A 17,882-nucleotide genomic window follows, 5' to 3' on the forward strand; every position below is an offset into this window, starting at 1 on the left:
GGGAAAATCTGTCATTTTCCTGTACTGAAAACGAAGCAAAGAGGGAAAATCTCACTTGTTTTTTTAAAAAAGAAACGTATTTATAATAATAATCTTCAAATATGATATCCACTTCTGGTGGGTTGCTTGCTTCTGTATCTGAAGAGTTGGCCACTTTTCTAAACCCATTAAAATATTTTACCAAGCTTTTCAGACGGCATGATATGAGAGGGATCCCATAAATGGTGATTTTGCATGCTTTGTCGGCCATTTTCATCTTTTATTTTCTTCTCAATCACATAAATTGTTAACTAAATGATTGTGTTTTTTTAACAATTTTATTAGATGGGATTTTCAGTCTTCCTCTTAATCATCACATAAAGTTTATTCTAATTTGATTTCTTCAACAATAATTATCAAATTGGATAAAGTTTTTGAGTGAAATTTCATCAAAGTCAAATACTTTCTTCTGCCTAAAAATCATTTTTGTGGGAAAGTTGAAAACTTTTTGCCTAAAAAAGTTTTTTTAAGGTATGCAAATTCTATTCTTTCCTACACCATTGACTTCATTTTCAATGAATTTTTCACAAACAGTTTTGATTGCAGAACTTTGGGATGATTAAATTGGGTTTATTTTGTATGTAAATAACTATAATCTTAATTTTTTGTAATTTTTATGTAATATTTTCAGTTTTTCTCTTAGGTGAATTGTGAACTGGGTTGTATTGATTTTGGGGTTTTGAAACTAACTTTGTAATGGGTAGTTTAAACTTGTCAAATCATTACAAGATTTTGATTGTATTTCTTGTTGTAAATACTCTTTTGAGTGATCAAACAAATGCCCTTAATTTGGAGGGTCAGTACCTTTTAGATTTGAAGAGTAAAGTAATTGATAAATTTGATGATCTGGGTAATTGGAATCCAATGGACCAAAACCCTTGTAAATGGAAAGGTGTATTATGTAGTAATGATAGTAACCCAGTTGTAGAATCTCTTAATTTGAGCAATATGAATCTAACTGGATCAATTTCTCCTAGTATTGGTGGATTGGTTCATTTGATTCATCTTGATCTGTCCTTTAATGGGTTTTATAAGGACATACCCAAAGAAGTTGGGAACTGTTCCAATCTTCAAACTCTATCTTTGCAGAACAATCGTCTTGAAGGAAACATCCCTAAAGAGTTGTGCAATTTGTCAGCTTTGACCTATTTGAATGTCTGCAACAACAAGCTTTCTGGCCCTATTCCTGAGGTGCTTGGTAATATGTCTTCTTTGTCAGAGTTTGTGGCATACACTAACAGTCTCAGCGGTCCGTTGCCTCGTTCCATAGGGAACCTGAAGAACTTGAGAAGGTTTAGAGTGGGGCAGAATTACCTTTCTGGTAGTATTCCTGCAGAAATTGGTGGATGTGACAGTATGGAGTTGTTTGGTCTTGCTCAAAATCATTTGAGTGGGAACATCCCTAAAGAGCTCAGTTTGCTAAGCAACTTGACTGAGTTGGTTCTTTGGGGTAATCAGTTATCAGGGACTATTCCATGGGAGCTTTCGAATTGCACGTATTTGCAAACTCTTGCTCTCTATCAGAACAATCTTGTGGGTGAAATACCTAAGGAGCTTATGAATCTTAAGTTCCTTAATAGTTTGTACCTATACAGAAATGCTCTGAATGGGACTATTCCAAGAGAGATTGGGAGTCTTTCTGCAGCAAAAGAAATTGATTTTTCAGAAAATTTATTGACTGGAGAAATTCCTACTGAAATTAGTAAGATTGAAGGGCTGGAATTGCTGTACCTGTTTGAGAATCAGCTGACTGGTGTGATCCCTGAGGAGCTTACAAACTTGAAGAATCTCAGTAAAGTCGATCTCTCGATAAATTTTCTGACAGGTACAATTCCTGTAGGATTTCAGAATTTGCCTCAGCTCCTGATGTTGCAGCTTTTCAACAATTCTCTTGGAGGTACAATTCCTCAGGAGCTTGGATTGCGTAGCCGGCTGTGGGTTCTTGATCTCTCCTCGAATAATCTGACAGGAAGAATTCCTCAGAATCTTTGCAGAAACTCTAACTTAATTTTGTTAAATCTTGGTGCAAACAAGCTTTCAGGAAATATCCCATCTGATATCATCAGCTGCACACCACTGGTTCAGCTTCGCCTGTATGATAATCGTCTCACTGGAAGCTTTCCAACTGATATCTGCAAGTTAGTGAACCTCACTGCTGTTGAATTGGGAGTAAATCATTTCAGTGGTCCAATCCCACCTGAGATTGGAAACTGCAGGAACCTACAAAGGCTTCTATTGGCGTACAACCACTTCACATCGGCTTTGCCTGCATCAATTGGCAAGATTACGCAGTTGGTGGCCTTTAATGTCTCATCAAACTCACTCAGTGGACCTGTACCATCTGATATCTTCAAATGCAGCTTGCTACAACGTCTTGATCTCAGCAGGAACAATTTTGTAGGCACCTTGCCTGATGAAATCGGAACTCTTTCTCATTTGGAGCTTCTCAAGCTTTCTGACAACAGGTTCTCAGGTAGAATACCTGCAGTTATAGGGAACCTCCCTCGTTTATTCGAGTTGCAGATGGGTGGAAACTTGTTTTCTGGAGAAATCCCTCCAGAATTGGGTAGTTTATCAAGCCTTCAAATTGGTTTGAATATAAGCTACAATAATCTATCTGGGAAGATCCCCTCAAAGCTCGGAAATCTTGCATTGCTTGAATATCTCTACATCAATAACAATCAGTTGATTGGCCAAATTCCTACCTCATTGCAGAGACTATTAAGTTTACTCGGGTTCAACTTTTCTTACAATGACCTCAGTGGTCCTATACCTTCTATGCCTGTTTTTCAGGGTGCAGCTCTTTCTAGTTTTGCTGGCAACAAGGGTCTCTGTGGCGGGCCTCTTGGTCCTTGCAGCAACATCGACTCTTCACTCTCAATTCCTGGTAATTCTGGAAAGGGTGGTTTCCGTCTTGGTAAAATTGTTGCTATAATTTCAGCTGTTATAGGTGGTGTTTCTCTATTCTTCATTGTGGTGATTTTATACTTAATGACTCGCCCAGTCGATATTGTTACCCCACTGGAGGATAAGTCCCTCAGTGATATAGATTCAGATATGTACTTCTTTCCAAAGGAAGGATTTACTTTTGAAGACCTTCTTGCAGCCACTGATGATTTTCATGACCGATTTGTGATTGGTAGTGGAGCTTGTGGGAAAGTGTACAAAGCAGTTTTACCTTCTGGTAAAACTTTTGCTGCAAAGAAGCTGGCATCAAATAAAGAAGATGGAAACATCAATGACAGCTTCAGGACAGAAATTTCGACTTTAGGTAAAATCAGGCATCGAAATATTGTAAAGTTGCACGGCTTCTACTTTCATGAAGGTGCCAATGTTCTCCTTTATGAGTTCATGCCAAGGGGTAGCCTCGGAGAACTTCTTCATGGGCATTCCTATAATCTTGATTGGCAAACACGGTTTCTCATTGCCTTTGGTGCTGCACAAGGTCTCTCTTATTTGCACCATGATTGTAAGCCTCGAATTATTCATCGTGACATAAAATCCAATAACATACTACTAGATGAGAATTTTGAGTCTCATGTTGGAGATTTTGGCTTGGCAAAAGTAGTTGACATGCCATATTCTAAGTCAGTTTCTGCGATTGCTGGATCATATGGATACATTGCTCCCGGTATGTTCTTTCTCCATTATTATTTCTTTCTTTTTCATAGCATATATAATTACATGTGTTTGTACATTGGTAATTTTTTTTGCTAGTATCCTGTTATAATCTCTGTATAAACATTTGCTGCATCATATTTGCTGATGCAAAATTTTTCCTTTTAATTTCAGAATATGCATACACAATGAAAGTCACAGAAAAATGTGACATATATAGCTACGGCGTGGTCATGCTGGAGCTGTTGACAGGAAAAACCCCTGTACAGCCAATCGACGATGGGGGTGATCTGGTTTCATGGGTCAGAAACTATGTCAAGAAGAACTCATTATCGACTGGTATTTTTGACACTAGATTAAACTTACAAGATGATAGTGTTGTTGCTCATATGACAATGGTCTTAAAGATTGCTTTGTTGTGTACTAGTATGAATCCTCACGACCGCCCCACAATGAGGGCTGTTGTGTCAATGCTCATTGATTCTAATGATCAAGAAGGTCACTATAATCTCTTCCCAAGTAGGGATGTAAGTTATAAAGACGAACCATTACAGTCGTAGATTTTTACTCTTTTTTCAGATCAGATTTTCTTTTGTATCTAGAAATTATAGTTGTTTAGCAGGGCAGAATATCCTTGTATCAATTACAATAAGCGGCTAAGCTATCCAAAAAATTTGTATATATATGAAATAATGAGGTCCATATTGCTTGAAAATTCAGCTTATTAACAAGATTACATCTTACATTATCTTCAACTCTTCCTTTCTGGCTTCTGTTTGTTTATCTAATGTTTTGTAGCTTGATAAATTCTTCTTAATAAATACTTCGAATTATGTAAGTAAGAATTTTGGCTCCAATCCGTGGATCAAAAGGTATGACTAGCACTCTTGTGGTATGTTTTTCAAATTATTTTCACTTATTTCACGAAAATTAAGTAGAGTTCAAAAAATAGTTGAATTGATATTTGTATACTTAATACAATTCGTACCTACATATCTAGTAATCATCATGATACAATATTTCATTTTTATTAAATGCTGCTTCTTTAAGATTTCCTTTCCCTTTGGACAATTGAGATCTTGTTTGGATTTTGGATAGAAAGATGAAGTCATTTTGACTATATTTAACTAAGAAGAAATCTCAAAAGGAGATTACTTTGTAACCAACAAAGTGGAAAACCATGTGCCAAATAAAATTAAGTAAACTAATGAACAAATTTGTATAGCAGTAATCCATTACAACATTTTCCTTGAGTGGAATGAGATCAACCACCATGTCATTCTAAAAAAGATGAAATCATGAATGAAGTCATGTTACATTCTCTTTGTAAAGTACCATTAAATTAACACAAACTATATAATATAAATATATATCAGCTTTTATACTACCTAAGGTATGTCCATAGTTTAAAAATAGCACAAAACAACCCATCAACTTTTTAGGAAACAAAATAATATTCCAATGGCTAGTGAAAAGGTGAAGCTTTTAGGAAGATGGGCAAGTCCCTTTAGCCATAGTATATTCAAAGATTGCTCTAAAACTTAAGGGTATCCTTTAAAACATAGAAGAATGGAGTACCTTACTAACAAGAGCCTTTGACGCAACTCTTAGAGTACATGTACAACCATATTAACAAAAAGATACCTATTTTGGTTCATAATGGTAAGCCAATATTAGAGTCACTCATAACATGGGAATAATATCCCCTGTTGCCTAAGGAACCTTGGGAGAAAGCTAATGCCCTTTACTTGTCAATTTTGATATATACTTGTCTATGGTAAGCTAGTTCTATCGCGACAAAAGGCCTTGTGGGGTGATGAGAATGCATTAAAGAAGCAATGGAGTGCTTAGGGTGGCTTGAAATGAGCTTAGTGTTACATATGAAGTTTTTTGGTGGTGAAAAGATTGGGTTTGTTGATATAGATGTAATGGAATAGGGTTTTGGGTTGGGGTGCAAGAGGAAGTCACAAGAAAAAACTAAAAGGATAATTGGTAAAGGAAAGATTTTTACTTTTGAGGAATTGGGCTCAGGAGTTTGTTAAGTTTAGTGTTGTAAATGTTTACCTCCTAAAAAGAAGTTGCTTGGATTGTACCAATCATGCATGTATTAGTTAAGAGCTTTTTGTGTGCGTTTTTGCTAGCTTGAAGAAGCTTCCAACATCAACTAAACAACATAAATTAGACCCTTGAGTCCATAAGCAACATAATTTTCACATGAGCCTAAAGAAAACAAGACTCACATGAAAATTCAACTTAAAATACCTAGCACATAAGGAGGAGGAGAAATACCCAATAAATCTCTCCTTCACTCTTCAGCGGACAATCATTAAGAAATTGATTTTTTCGTAGTCAAAAACTTATTTTACTCTATTTATTTTGATAAATTAGGTTATAGTCGTGAGAGAAATTGTACTTTATCCTTATTTTGTTTTATTAAAAATAAAAAAAAAAGTTTTAGACACGTAGAGTTATTACTCTTATGCTAATATTTTTTTTTTGGGTGATTGCAAATAAAATGTTGTACTTCACACTATATAGAGTTATGCATATTTGGCAACAAATAATTAGGAGAGATGTACATGTAATTACTCTTAAAATAGTGTTACAATACAAATATTATGAGCAATTGTAATAGCCTCAAATACAATTTTTTTCGTAGTTGGCAAAATCACCAATTTTTTATTTTTTATTTATTTATTTATTTTTATTTTTTTTTGGAGTAAAACGTGAGTCGAAAATATTATTGCAAATTAAGTTCCGCCAAAGAAAAGAAACTTTGGGGGAAAGAAACAAAGAGTTCATACTAATGTGTTCGGAGCTATCAATAGTATCCTGTCTAGCAATAAGATGAGCTATGGTATTCCCGACTCTCTTACCTTGATATGATAGGTAATAAGAGCGAAGGAAATAATCACCATCTTTTAAATTTGATCCATGATATTATAAAGTTTCATAAATTTTAAAATTAAATAATTCAACATACATAAATATTAAATATAGATTCGCTATAATGCCAATAGATATAATTCTTATGAAATTATGATACTCGGTATTATTTTCACCCATAAACTTGCACCATTTCACTCATGGGAATAACTTTCAACTTGCAAAGATAATATGGAATTTATTCTTTAAATGTCAACATTTTAATTTTAAAAAAATAAGGGAATTTATATTTGTGGAGGAAAAAAAGACAAAAAATAGGAAAACATAGTACAAAAATACAAAATCGAACTCCTTTACGAAGATTCATACGAAGTACTCGACAAAATTTTGTGTTTATACAAAGCCTAGTACGTATGTAATTCAGGTAACACCAACACTATCAATCTTTCTCCACCCTACACGTGTACGCCCCCGATTTCTCCTTCTTCTTCCTTAAATTTTCCATTTTCTCTCTCCTCTTCTCCTTCCGACAAATGGCGTCATTTTACTCTCTTCCCCTGACTCTCACACCATCTTCACCTCTTTCCTAAAACTTCCATCTTTATCTTTTTTCTTTGTTTTTCTTTATTTTTAACAGAGATTCTGTAAGTTTTTAGTGCATAATTTATGGATTTATTGATGAATTTATGGAATTTATAAGTGGGGTTTTTGTTTTTTTGGTTAATTTGTTTGTGATCATTTTGTTGTTGTTGTTATTAGGGTTTCGGAATCAACGATGATTTCGTTGCGAAGCGAATCGCGGCAACAGCTTCATAATAATAGTAATAATCATAATAAGAGTGAATTGCAGTTGGCGAATTTGGCGTTTGATGTTTCTTCTTCTAATGTTAATTTGAACCATATTAAGGGAGCTGAGTCTCGTGAAGGTTTTCTTCTTCCTCCAATATTTGTCAATTTTTTCGCTGTTAATGAATTAATTATGATCTCTGAATTCTGGGTTTTTTTTTTTTAATTTTTTTTTTTTAGGGGGGGGGGGGGGGGGGGGGGGGAGGGGGTATTGTTGTGAATCTTGTGATGATTAATAGTATATTTGTTTCATGTTTCGGGTGTGTATAGAGAGTCGCGAAGGGCAGTGATGTAGACGAGAATTGATGTTATGTTATGGGGACGATTCCATTCTGTAATACTACCTCTGTTAATGGTTATTTGCAACTTTGTTTGTGTGATATAAAAAATTTTAAAGTTGCAGATAACCATTAATAGAGGTAGTACTTTAATCACTAATCTTGCCACTATCCTTATAATTGATAGTGTAAGAACTAAGAAGTTTAATTTCTTTATTGTAATAATATTTCAGGTGATGAATTAATAATATTCTTTTTTTAAAAGAAGAGTGACATCTAAATTGGGACAGAAAGAAAAGAGTGACAATTAATACGGGACAGAAGGAGTATGAACTATGATGCAAAGGGGTCATTGTATATGAATGAATTTAAATAATGTATGATGTACCAGGGTGGATTGTGTGATATTTCTGAATCTTGGACATCTTGTGATGTTTTTCTAAAAAAAGATTCAAGCTTTTTATTGTTTACTAGCTATTATTACAAAATGTATATCAAAGTTGTGGAGAGAGTGTGTTTTTGGGATGTTGAATAATTGAGGTTAGTGTCTGAGTTGGAAGCCTATTATTGGATGGGCTTCTTGCTCACTGGTATTCTGGGAACTAATGCCAAATTTAAAGCCAGTCTATGATGCTTCAATTTGTGAATACTGGGTAGGTGAAGGAAGATTGCATTATTCACGATTATGTTGTGCTAACATTCACTTAAATATTATTGGATTGGATGTAGAAGAAGACATGTTGCTGGGTGCTGCACACCAGTTGTACAAGAGTGGTGACTATAAGCAGGCTTTGGAGCATAGTAATACTGTCTATGAGAGAAATCCGTTACGGACCGACAATCTTCTTCTTTTGGGTGCTATACACTATCAGGTTATTGTTCTTCAATATTGGTCGTGTTTCTAGTTTAAATTTTAAATAGACTTCAGCTGGTCCTTACCATTTGTTTTGCCATTTTGCAGCTGCATGATTTTGATATGTGCATTACTAGAAATGAAGAGGCTATACAAATTGAGCCCCATTTTGCAGAATGTTTTGGCAACATGGCAAATGCATGGAAGGTGTTTATAATGCATTGACATGAGATCTATTAACGCTTTAAATATATATAATGGCTGGAATGGCTAATGGACTTCAATTCTTGGTTTCTTTATGCTTCTTACAGGAAAAAGGAAATGTTGATGTTGCAATCCGCTACTATTTAATTGCTATTGAGGTATGTTCTTAGTAGCATATCTAATATATGCATATTATGCTATGCGGCTGATCAGGCTGACCTTTGATTTGTTTTGAGATGGAATTTTGTTATTAATTATGGTTGGTTTCAAAGTGGAAGCACAGTTGTGTTTAAAGGAATATCCAGTTCAGCCTAATTGTGTTTAACATAAACCTATGTAAATGTTGATATTAAAGTGACCAAGTCGAATCTTGTTTTTTTTTCCCAAAATTTTATATAGTCTCATTTTCTTGTTTCTAACGTTCAATGATTTTTTTTTTTAATACATTATGCTTACAGCTCAGGCCAAATTTTGCGGATGCCTGGTCAAACTTAGCTAGTGCTTACATGCGTAAAGGGAGATTGAATGAGGCAGCCCAATGTTGCCGCCAGGCTCTGGCATTAAATCCTCTTTTGGTTAGATCTTTGTTCCTGAATGCCACAACTTTGTATTTCTTCCTTCTTCCTCTCCCTCTCACCCCGTCACCCCTTTGTCAACCATGTCAAATATGGTTTAAAGTCAAAAGTCTGGCTTTCAATGGCATATCTTGGCTAAACTTTCTGTGCATTTGATCAGGTTGATGCACATAGCAACCTTGGGAATCTAATGAAGGCACAAGGCTTAGTGCAAGAAGTAAGTCCCACACTGTGTTGTGTTGCTCCTTTCTTTTAAAGAGATATGTTAATTACTCATGGTTAAAGTGATGAATATAGCTGTGCTTTCTTGTAGTTCGTCTGATTAGATGTTGGTCAATGTTAAAGATAAGATATATTGTTGTATTCTTGCTCTTGTTTCAAGTTGCATCTAGCTGTTTTCATTCTTTTTTTTCTTTTCCTTAAATTTTTGGGTGGGTGTGATGTCGTGATGAGGAAAGTTATCCTGGGTGTAGTGCTTGTGTTGTTGAAGGTAAATGCTTGTTGTAAACTGTTGCTAATTTTGGTGGTCTGTTACCTATAGATTGACCACACCAACGAGGCAACGTGTATTGTTTAAGATTATGTTATCTAGCAGTAATCTCCATCTACATCAACCATGGACTCTAAATTGCTTCTCTTATCTTCCATCTCATCCAGTCTGTCAATTTTGGACTTACTGTATACTGGTTTTCAAAATTCTTAAAAAAAAAATCTTATAAGCCTATGCCCTGCTTAAAGTATATCTATTACTTTTTGTGTTTTGGTTTTCCAGCTCCATGCTATTCTTAACCCATATACTTCGTACTTCAGTTGATTTCCTTAAATGTTCACCCTATTGGTTTTTTTTGAAGAGATTAAAATGGTAGATGTCATTATAACAAGAGATGTGGCTCTCATTATTTTTTATAATTCTGTTCACCTTAATAACCAGTAGAGTTACTAATGGGAGTAATACATGTCCTTAACTGTCTTGATTTACAGTCCAATACAGATATCAATTCTTAGCTACAGGGCAGGCTCAGATGTTGGTTGGTCTTGTTGTTACTTCCATCTCCGAGACTCCATATTCTAGAATCTATTTTTGTGCAGGCATATAGTTGCTATCTTGAGGCTTTACGTATACAACCAACTTTTGCGGTTGCATGGTCAAATCTTGCTGGCCTTTTTATGGAATCGGGTGATCTTAATCGGGCGCTTCACTATTACAAGGTAGTGAGATCTCATTAGTTTCCCTTTCTTTCCCTATTTCTTGTCTACTCCTGTGTGCAAATTTAGAGTGTACTTTTTTATTCCCCCTTAATCAAAAGAATCACTTATGACCTTTATTTTTTCTTCTCCTCAGGAAGCTGTGAAACTTAAACCATCCTTTCCTGATGCATATTTAAACTTGGGAAATGTTTATAAGGTAAATTGGTGTATACTGTGTAGTGCTTATTGCTATGATGTTGAGTTGGTTGTCAACTGATTGGTGCATGAAGAAAAATTATTCCTCTATCTTTACTTTTTCCAGGCTTTGGGAATGACTCAAGAAGCTGTAACGTGCTATCAGCATGCTCTTCAGGCACGACCAAATTATGCGATGGCATTTGGTGAGCTTCTAGCTATCTTTTATCTGCCTCAATTACTTCTATCATTTGTTAATAGTTTTGAGATTTTATGAAAAGTTATAACAATGATTTCTTTATTGTGATGTTCTGGTAGTTTCTTCCCAAAATTGACAATGCTTTTTACACCCATTTTGTGGATGGAATTACATTTTTTTTTAACCCAAGCTTTGGAAGACAATAGCTAATTGCTTCCTACCATTGGTCTAATGGATAAAAGTCCAATTTTGCTTCACAAACCACAGAGCTTGCAATTTAAAGTAGGCCCTGTCCATTGGTAGAAGTTTGCTGTGCTTAGGAAATTATATTAGCTATGCTCCTATTCCACCTTGTTGCACATAATTGACATTTTGTTATTCTAATTTTTAAATATCTTCTTTCCCCTCTATTTTTATAAATTATCTTGAAAATATAGAGGTGGACACCTGAAATATTTTTAGTCATGCTATTGAAAATACCCTTTTATTCAAAGGCAATACCTTTAGTAATGAGGTGAAGGAGTTATTATAGAGAGCCTGCAAAAAACTGTGTAAAAATCATCAGAAGGATTTATTTTGCAGAAAGAGTGATCCTTGGGATATCCACACATGCCTTGGGAGTTGGCACTGGAAACATATTTAAGAGTGGCCCCCTTTTTCTAACGTCAAATGGATTTTCACAAAATCTGGATGTTAATTTAGAGACAAACAGATCTAAACTAAACAAGTTGATCATCATACTTATGAATATGAGTCTCACAAGTTCGCACAAGTTTTTACGTAAACTCAAAGAATCAATTTACTCAACTCTTATTTAAAATAGAAGTACATTCCTATAACCCCTTATATAATAGGTATTTTTAAACTCTAGAATATTCCCCCAAATATATAAATAATAGATAAATGATACTTGCAAAATGTTAACTATCCTAATTTACATATGAAATTCATCATCATAAACTAAAAAGATCTGTTATGTTTATGCTATGAATACGCAGTTCCTTGTTTATGTTCTGTTGCCTTCAATTTCAAGTTGGGATATTTGATTGCACAAAGTTTTTTTTTTTTTTGGTTATATTTATAATATGAACTTGGTGCATATTTTTTGAAATTTCCACCAAAATAACTGTATGTTTGTGACATGGCATTGGGATCTCACCAATGCCAGGTAATTTGGCTAGTTCGTATTATGAGCAAGGGCAGTTGGATTTGGCAATTCTTCATTACAAAGAGGCCATTAATTGTGATTCGGGATTTCTGGAGGCTTACAATAATTTGGTTTGTTTCTGGATACCTGTTGATTGTGAGAAATCAGAATGTATATTCTGCATATTCTCATGTTACTGGACCTGATTTCTTATGTTCTCTTGGTTAAGGGCAATGCACTTAAAGATGTGGGCAGAGTTGACGAAGCAATTCAATGCTATAATGTAAGTTTTTTCAGCTGAAAAAATGTATATTATCCTGGATTTACCTTTACGGAGTGTTTTCATCTAATAAATTGATTTATTATTCTTTGTTTAGCAATGTCTATCACTACAACCCCATCACCCTCAAGCTTTAACCAACCTTGGAAACATTTATATGGAATGGTAAAACTTCTCTATGTTTTCCTTTTGTTAGTCTTTTTATATTCCTTGGGCTTTTGTTTGGATATGTCTCGTACAGCTTTTACTAGCAGATATATTTTGTGATCAGGAATATGGTGGCAGTGGCAGCTACTTATTATAAGGCAACTTTGAGTGTCACATCTGGATTATCTGCTCCCTTTAACAATCTGGCAGTTATTTATAAACAGCAGGTAAATTGATCATCTGGTTTCTTAGTTGTTTATATCTGATTTTCTTACATTTAGTCTTCCTGACTATTTTTCCTTTTTTATAGGGAAATTATGCAGATGCTATATCTTGCTACAACGAGGTTTTACGTATTGATCCAATGGCTGCTGATGGGCTTGTGAACAGAGGGAATACTTATAAAGAGCTTGGAAGAGTGACTGAAGCACTCCAGGATTATATTAATGCTATCAACATACGACCAACCATGGCTGAAGCACATGCTAATCTGGCTTCAGCTTATAAAGACAGGTAAGAATAATACTACTACAAATATACTTTTAGTTTTGTCGCTGAGCTAGTTAGTAATACATGGAGCATTCATCCTGCAGTGGACATGTGGAGGCAGCTATTAAAAGCTACAAACAAGCATTGCAATTACGCCCGGATTTCCCAGAAGCAACTTGTAATCTTCTCCACACTTTACAGGTACTAGTGAGAGATGAAGGTAGTTTAGAATAGAAAGTAACTAGAAAGATTCTGCTATGAAGTATGTAGGTCAATTTGAAAACAACTTATGGCTTAGTGCAAAGATAATGTATACTAGTAAATTCAGTGTTTCTCATATTTTACAACCTTTTTTTTTTTTTTTTTTTAAATTACAATCGGATTATATGATCATGAGATACTTAGCATTATTCTAAGTTTTTCCATCAATTTTTTGCATAAGTATTTTTTGTATGCTTAAATTGGAGTATGTTCATGTTCCCGTCCTGTGGTGATTGCATTCATGCTCAACTTCCATTGCTCTTTATTTTGAAAGTTCTGTCAGGTGTAACTATTAATTTTGTCACTTTCTTACAGTGTGTTTGCAGCTGGGAAGATAAAGATAAAATGTTTGCTGAAGTTGAGGGAATAATCAAACGACAAATTAAGGTTAGAGAAGCACTTTTTACAAGTAATTTTCTTTGTATCTACACCGGGATTGTTAATGCTGTATATAACAGGGAAGTATTCGGCTAACTTTACTTTTGATTATATTGAATTTGATTTCAGATGTCAGTTCTTCCCAGTGTACAGCCTTTCCATGCAATTGCATATCCTCTTGGTCCAGCGCTGGCTCTTGAAATCAGGTATCCTTGCTTTTCGATTTCTGTCAGCTGGAAGTTTTAACTTGAGGAGTTGAGGTCTAACTTATATCTTCAATCTTCTAGCCGCAAATATGCGCAGCACTGCTCAGTGGTTGCTTCCCGTTATGCGCTGTCTCCCTTTAAGCACCCTCAACCTATTCCAGTCAAGAGTGAAGGTGGCTATCAGAGGCTTAGGGTTGGGTATGTCAGATGATCTAGTTGTGTCATATCAATTGGAATTGGTGCCATATTCATAATATGTTTTTGGGCTTTGCAGTTATGTGAGCAGTGACTTTGGTAACCATCCTCTTTCACATCTGATGGGTTCTGTGTTTGGTATGCACAATAGAGAACATGTTGAGGTATGTCACTATGTTTGTGGCTATATCCTGAAGTTTAGTTTCTACCTGTTTTTTCTATTTGGTTTCTGTGCTTTTTTTGTGGTAATGAGATAAAGCTTACTCTTCAGGTTTTCTGCTATGCATTGAGCCCTAATGATGGGACTGAGTGGAGACAACGAACTCAATCTGAAGCTGAGCATTTTGTGGATGTTTCCGCTATGTCATCAGATATGATTGCCAAAATAATTAACGAAGATAACATACAAATTCTTGTGAACCTCAATGGCTACACCAAGGTAAGTATAATTCATTATCTGTTATCATTTATCAGAAGTCATTTGCATTACTCCCAGCAGGAGCCTCTCAAATTTTTTTCTTTTTCATTCTTTTCATGTGAACACAGGGTGCCAGAAATGAGATATTTGCCATGAAACCAGCACCTATTCAGGTTTCATACATGGGCTTTCCAGGAACGATGGGTGCATCATACATTGACTATCTGGTTACTGACGAGGTTGGAAGGAAAAGTTCTTTGCTGCGAATGTTGACTAGTGCATGTTAAATTGATCTTATTTCTTTTTGCCTCTCCCCTTCATAAATGCTAATAAGTAATATCTTTACTCCGTTCCAGTTTGTATCTCCTTTCCGTTCTGCTCATATTTACTCCGAGAAGCTCGTTCATCTCCCTCATTGCTACTTTGTAAATGATTACAAACAGGTTGTGTTTCCTGCCTTTTTGGATACCTTTGTTTTGTTTTGTTCAAGAGTAATTATTCAGCTGATTCGGCATTTTTTTTTACTCAGAAAAATAGAGATCTATTGGATCCAAATTGCCACCCCAAACGTTCAGATTATGGCCTTCCAGAAGACAAATTCTTGTTCGCATGTTTCAATCAACTATACAAAATGGATCCTGAAATCTTCACTGCCTGGTACAAATGTCATTTTCTTTCATTCCATATAATATGCATAGTTACCTACAGAAATTTTTGTCTTCCTTATTCTATTATGCAATCACTTCTTGTTTAAATAACAGTTCATATCTTGCTTTTTGTTTCAAGGTGCAATATTCTCAAATCTGTACCAAACAGTGCCTTGTGGCTTTTGAAATTTCCAGCCGCTGGAGAATCAAGACTACGCGCATGTAAGTTGGTTTTATTCCTTATCTTGAAAAGGAATTTTTTTTTCTTCGATAATTATCATGTATACTAAAATTCTGACTATAATTACTTTAACTAGTTAGTGCTATCTCCAAAATTTAGAAAGTACCTTCACACTCATGCCTGCTCCAACTGCAGACCTCTATCTATAACTGACCATAATTACTTTCACTAGAAAGTGCTTTTCTCCCAAATTAGAAAGTATATTCATGTCTGCTCTATCTGCAGGCCACCATCAAGTTATTATTAATCATCATTATTCGTTATTTGTTACAGATGCTGCTGCTCAAGGAGTAGGGCAAGATCAGCTTATATTTACAGATGTTGCTGTAAAAAATGAGCACATCAGACGCAGTACTTTGGCTGATCTATTTTTGGACACGTAACAGCTTTTCCTAATTTTCTTTTATTATTATTGGGTAGTCTCATACTATTGATTAATCTTGCTTCAGTTTTGGTTGACGCATGAATGTTGTCTTTCAGGCCCTTATGTAATGGTCACACTACCGGCACAGATATCCTGTGGGCTGGTTTACCAATGATTACTTTGCCTCTAGAGAAAATGGCTACTAGAGTTGCTGGCTCACTTTGTCTTGCTACTGGACTTGGGGATGAGATGATAGTGAACAGGTAACCATAAATGGTATTTAAGTGATTTAATAGATTAGTTGTATCATTGCATTTTCCTCGTGTTACCAAACTTTTCCTACGCACATTATCATATTCTCATCATATAAAGTGGATATGTATATACTTTGGATAAGGGTTTTCCCTTCTGAGAGGGATTCATCTGTTAATGCCCTTAATGGGCATGATAAACTACATTAAGTTGTCTACTGTGGAAAATTTGTGTTGCCTTGCTAATTTAGCTGTTATGAGGAGCTTTGATCTCCCATTGACCTCTCTGCTCTTGGTTTCAATAGTATCGAGGATTATGAAGAGCGGGCAATTTCACTGGCATTAAATCCTTCGAAACTCCAGGCCCTTAGAAATCAATTAAAGGCTGTCCGTTTGACTTGCCCCCTGTTTGACACTACTCGTTGGGTGAGATCTCCCTCCCTCCCTCTCTCTCCCTCCCTCTTTCTGGTGTTATAGACGACTGACTGAACTTTTCACTTGGATTCTCAGGTGAAGAACCTTGATAGAGCTTTTTTCAAGATGTGGAATTTGTATTGCACAGACAAGCATCCTCAGCCATTCAAGGTCACTGAAAATGATATGGATTTTCCTTTCGATAGGTAGGAAAAACTAGCTGAACGGGATTGTACATAGATTTTAGAGTACGCACATACTCCGTATATATCATTAGTGCTTGATGATACCCGAAGAGGACTTTTTTCTTTCAAGGTAAGGGGTCCTCTGATAATGATTGAGAGTTGTAACATTTAGAAATAAGTAATGTGATTATTATGTGCTTCTGATCTATCTAGCATGTAATTGAGGGTTGAGCGTTTCGCCTGTTAACGTATCCTGTATCATAGCGGCAGAGTTAGTGAGAGCGATGTTCCCCTAGCCTTCACAGGTTTATCCTCCTGTTTTTTTTTTTTTTTTTTTCCTTGTCTTAAGATGCTTGCTTTCTGCCCAGCAGTTGCAATGTTATTGTATGTACAATTATTATTTTTGACTACGAGAATTAAGATGATCAGCATTATATATGCAATATATACTCCTTTCATCCATTTTAAATTGTGCATTAATTACAGAGGGAAAAGAATATATATAGCGGAGTACATATTGGTTTGCAACATGATTAAATGATGTACCTAAGTAGTTATCAAAAAATGATTTAATAGACTTGGAGTAAGAGTTTTTTTTGGTTGGAAATAGATTAACTATTATCATTTCCAAGAGTTTGGTTGGAAAGGTTGGTATACAAAAGTTTTCGCATTTCCTAAGGGTAATTGTTTCCACCCATGTGTTACCTTTTCAAAATCTAAAGTAACAATTATTCTTACCCTCCAGTACAAAAATAATACTTACAGATAGATTTGAGGGACTGTTTTGATTTACTGAACTGAACTATAGGAGCTGAACTGAAGTGAATTGAATATTTTATGAGAGAAGGAAATTAGAAAATGAACTGAACTAATTGGAGCTGAAAATAAGTTGAAGGGAACAGGCCCAAAGTGATTTCTTTTCATGATTAAACCAAACGAATGAAAGGTAAATGTTAAATGATTCTTTCCCTCCTTGTTTGTATCTTTTCGATTCCATTTTCATTATTCATACCTTTTTTTTTATTAGATTTTCATTATTCATACCTAATGCCCTTTTTTCTTATTAAAAAAAAAATTTATTGTGTAGTGATTTTCATTTAACCTTTTAAAACTTTTTGTGAGTAAATATTTAAAGATATTTTGAAAACACAGATCAAGATCAATGTGATAATGAGATATACCAAGTTTAAATTAATTTGAGAGATCTATTTCAACATCCTCCCTCCTTTAATTAACCTATGCAGTATTCACGTACTCCACTTGATCGATATTTGTATTATGAGCATAATTTTTACACTAGCCTAAGTCTCTTGATCAATATATGTTGTATGTATTTTGAGCATAATATTAACACTAGTTTAAGTCCAGTGCACGCTTT

At 35.0% G+C, this 17,882-nt stretch overlaps 2 protein-coding genes across 2 annotated transcripts; both read left to right on the plus strand.

The window, feature by feature from the left end:
- The first annotated feature begins 145 nt into the window (after positions 1-145).
- On the plus strand, positions 146-4,388 carry LOC145628756 (uncharacterized). Its single transcript, XM_081681143.1, has 2 exons — positions 146-3,670; positions 3,832-4,388. Exons 1-2 carry the CDS (start codon positions 736-738, stop codon positions 4,215-4,217), a joined length of 3,321 nt encoding a protein of 1,106 aa, XP_081537269.1. The 5' UTR covers positions 146-735; the 3' UTR covers positions 4,218-4,388.
- Positions 4,389-6,977: 2,589 nt separating this feature from the next.
- LOC145628758 (putative UDP-N-acetylglucosamine--peptide N-acetylglucosaminyltransferase SEC) lies at positions 6,978-16,949 on the plus strand. The gene is made up of 29 exons (XM_081681146.1): positions 6,978-7,187; positions 7,303-7,469; positions 8,397-8,539; positions 8,629-8,727; positions 8,832-8,882; positions 9,183-9,299; positions 9,460-9,516; positions 10,389-10,508; positions 10,642-10,704; positions 10,810-10,888; positions 12,050-12,159; positions 12,258-12,311; positions 12,406-12,473; positions 12,580-12,682; positions 12,766-12,968; positions 13,049-13,145; positions 13,521-13,592; positions 13,713-13,789; positions 13,871-13,987; positions 14,064-14,148; positions 14,256-14,423; positions 14,531-14,641; positions 14,759-14,845; positions 14,932-15,059; positions 15,189-15,271; positions 15,564-15,669; positions 15,771-15,917; positions 16,211-16,331; positions 16,416-16,949. The coding sequence occupies exons 2-29, from the start codon at positions 7,319-7,321 to the stop codon at positions 16,527-16,529; spliced, it is 2,931 nt and encodes a 976-aa protein (XP_081537272.1). The 5' UTR covers positions 6,978-7,187; positions 7,303-7,318; the 3' UTR covers positions 16,530-16,949.
- Positions 16,950-17,882: the final 933 nt, after the last annotated feature.

The sequence above is a fragment of the Chenopodium album genome, chromosome 4 (assembly GCF_948465745.1).
Source record: "Chenopodium album chromosome 4, dcCheAlbu1.1, whole genome shotgun sequence".
Taxonomy (NCBI): domain Eukaryota; kingdom Viridiplantae; phylum Streptophyta; class Magnoliopsida; order Caryophyllales; family Amaranthaceae; genus Chenopodium; species Chenopodium album.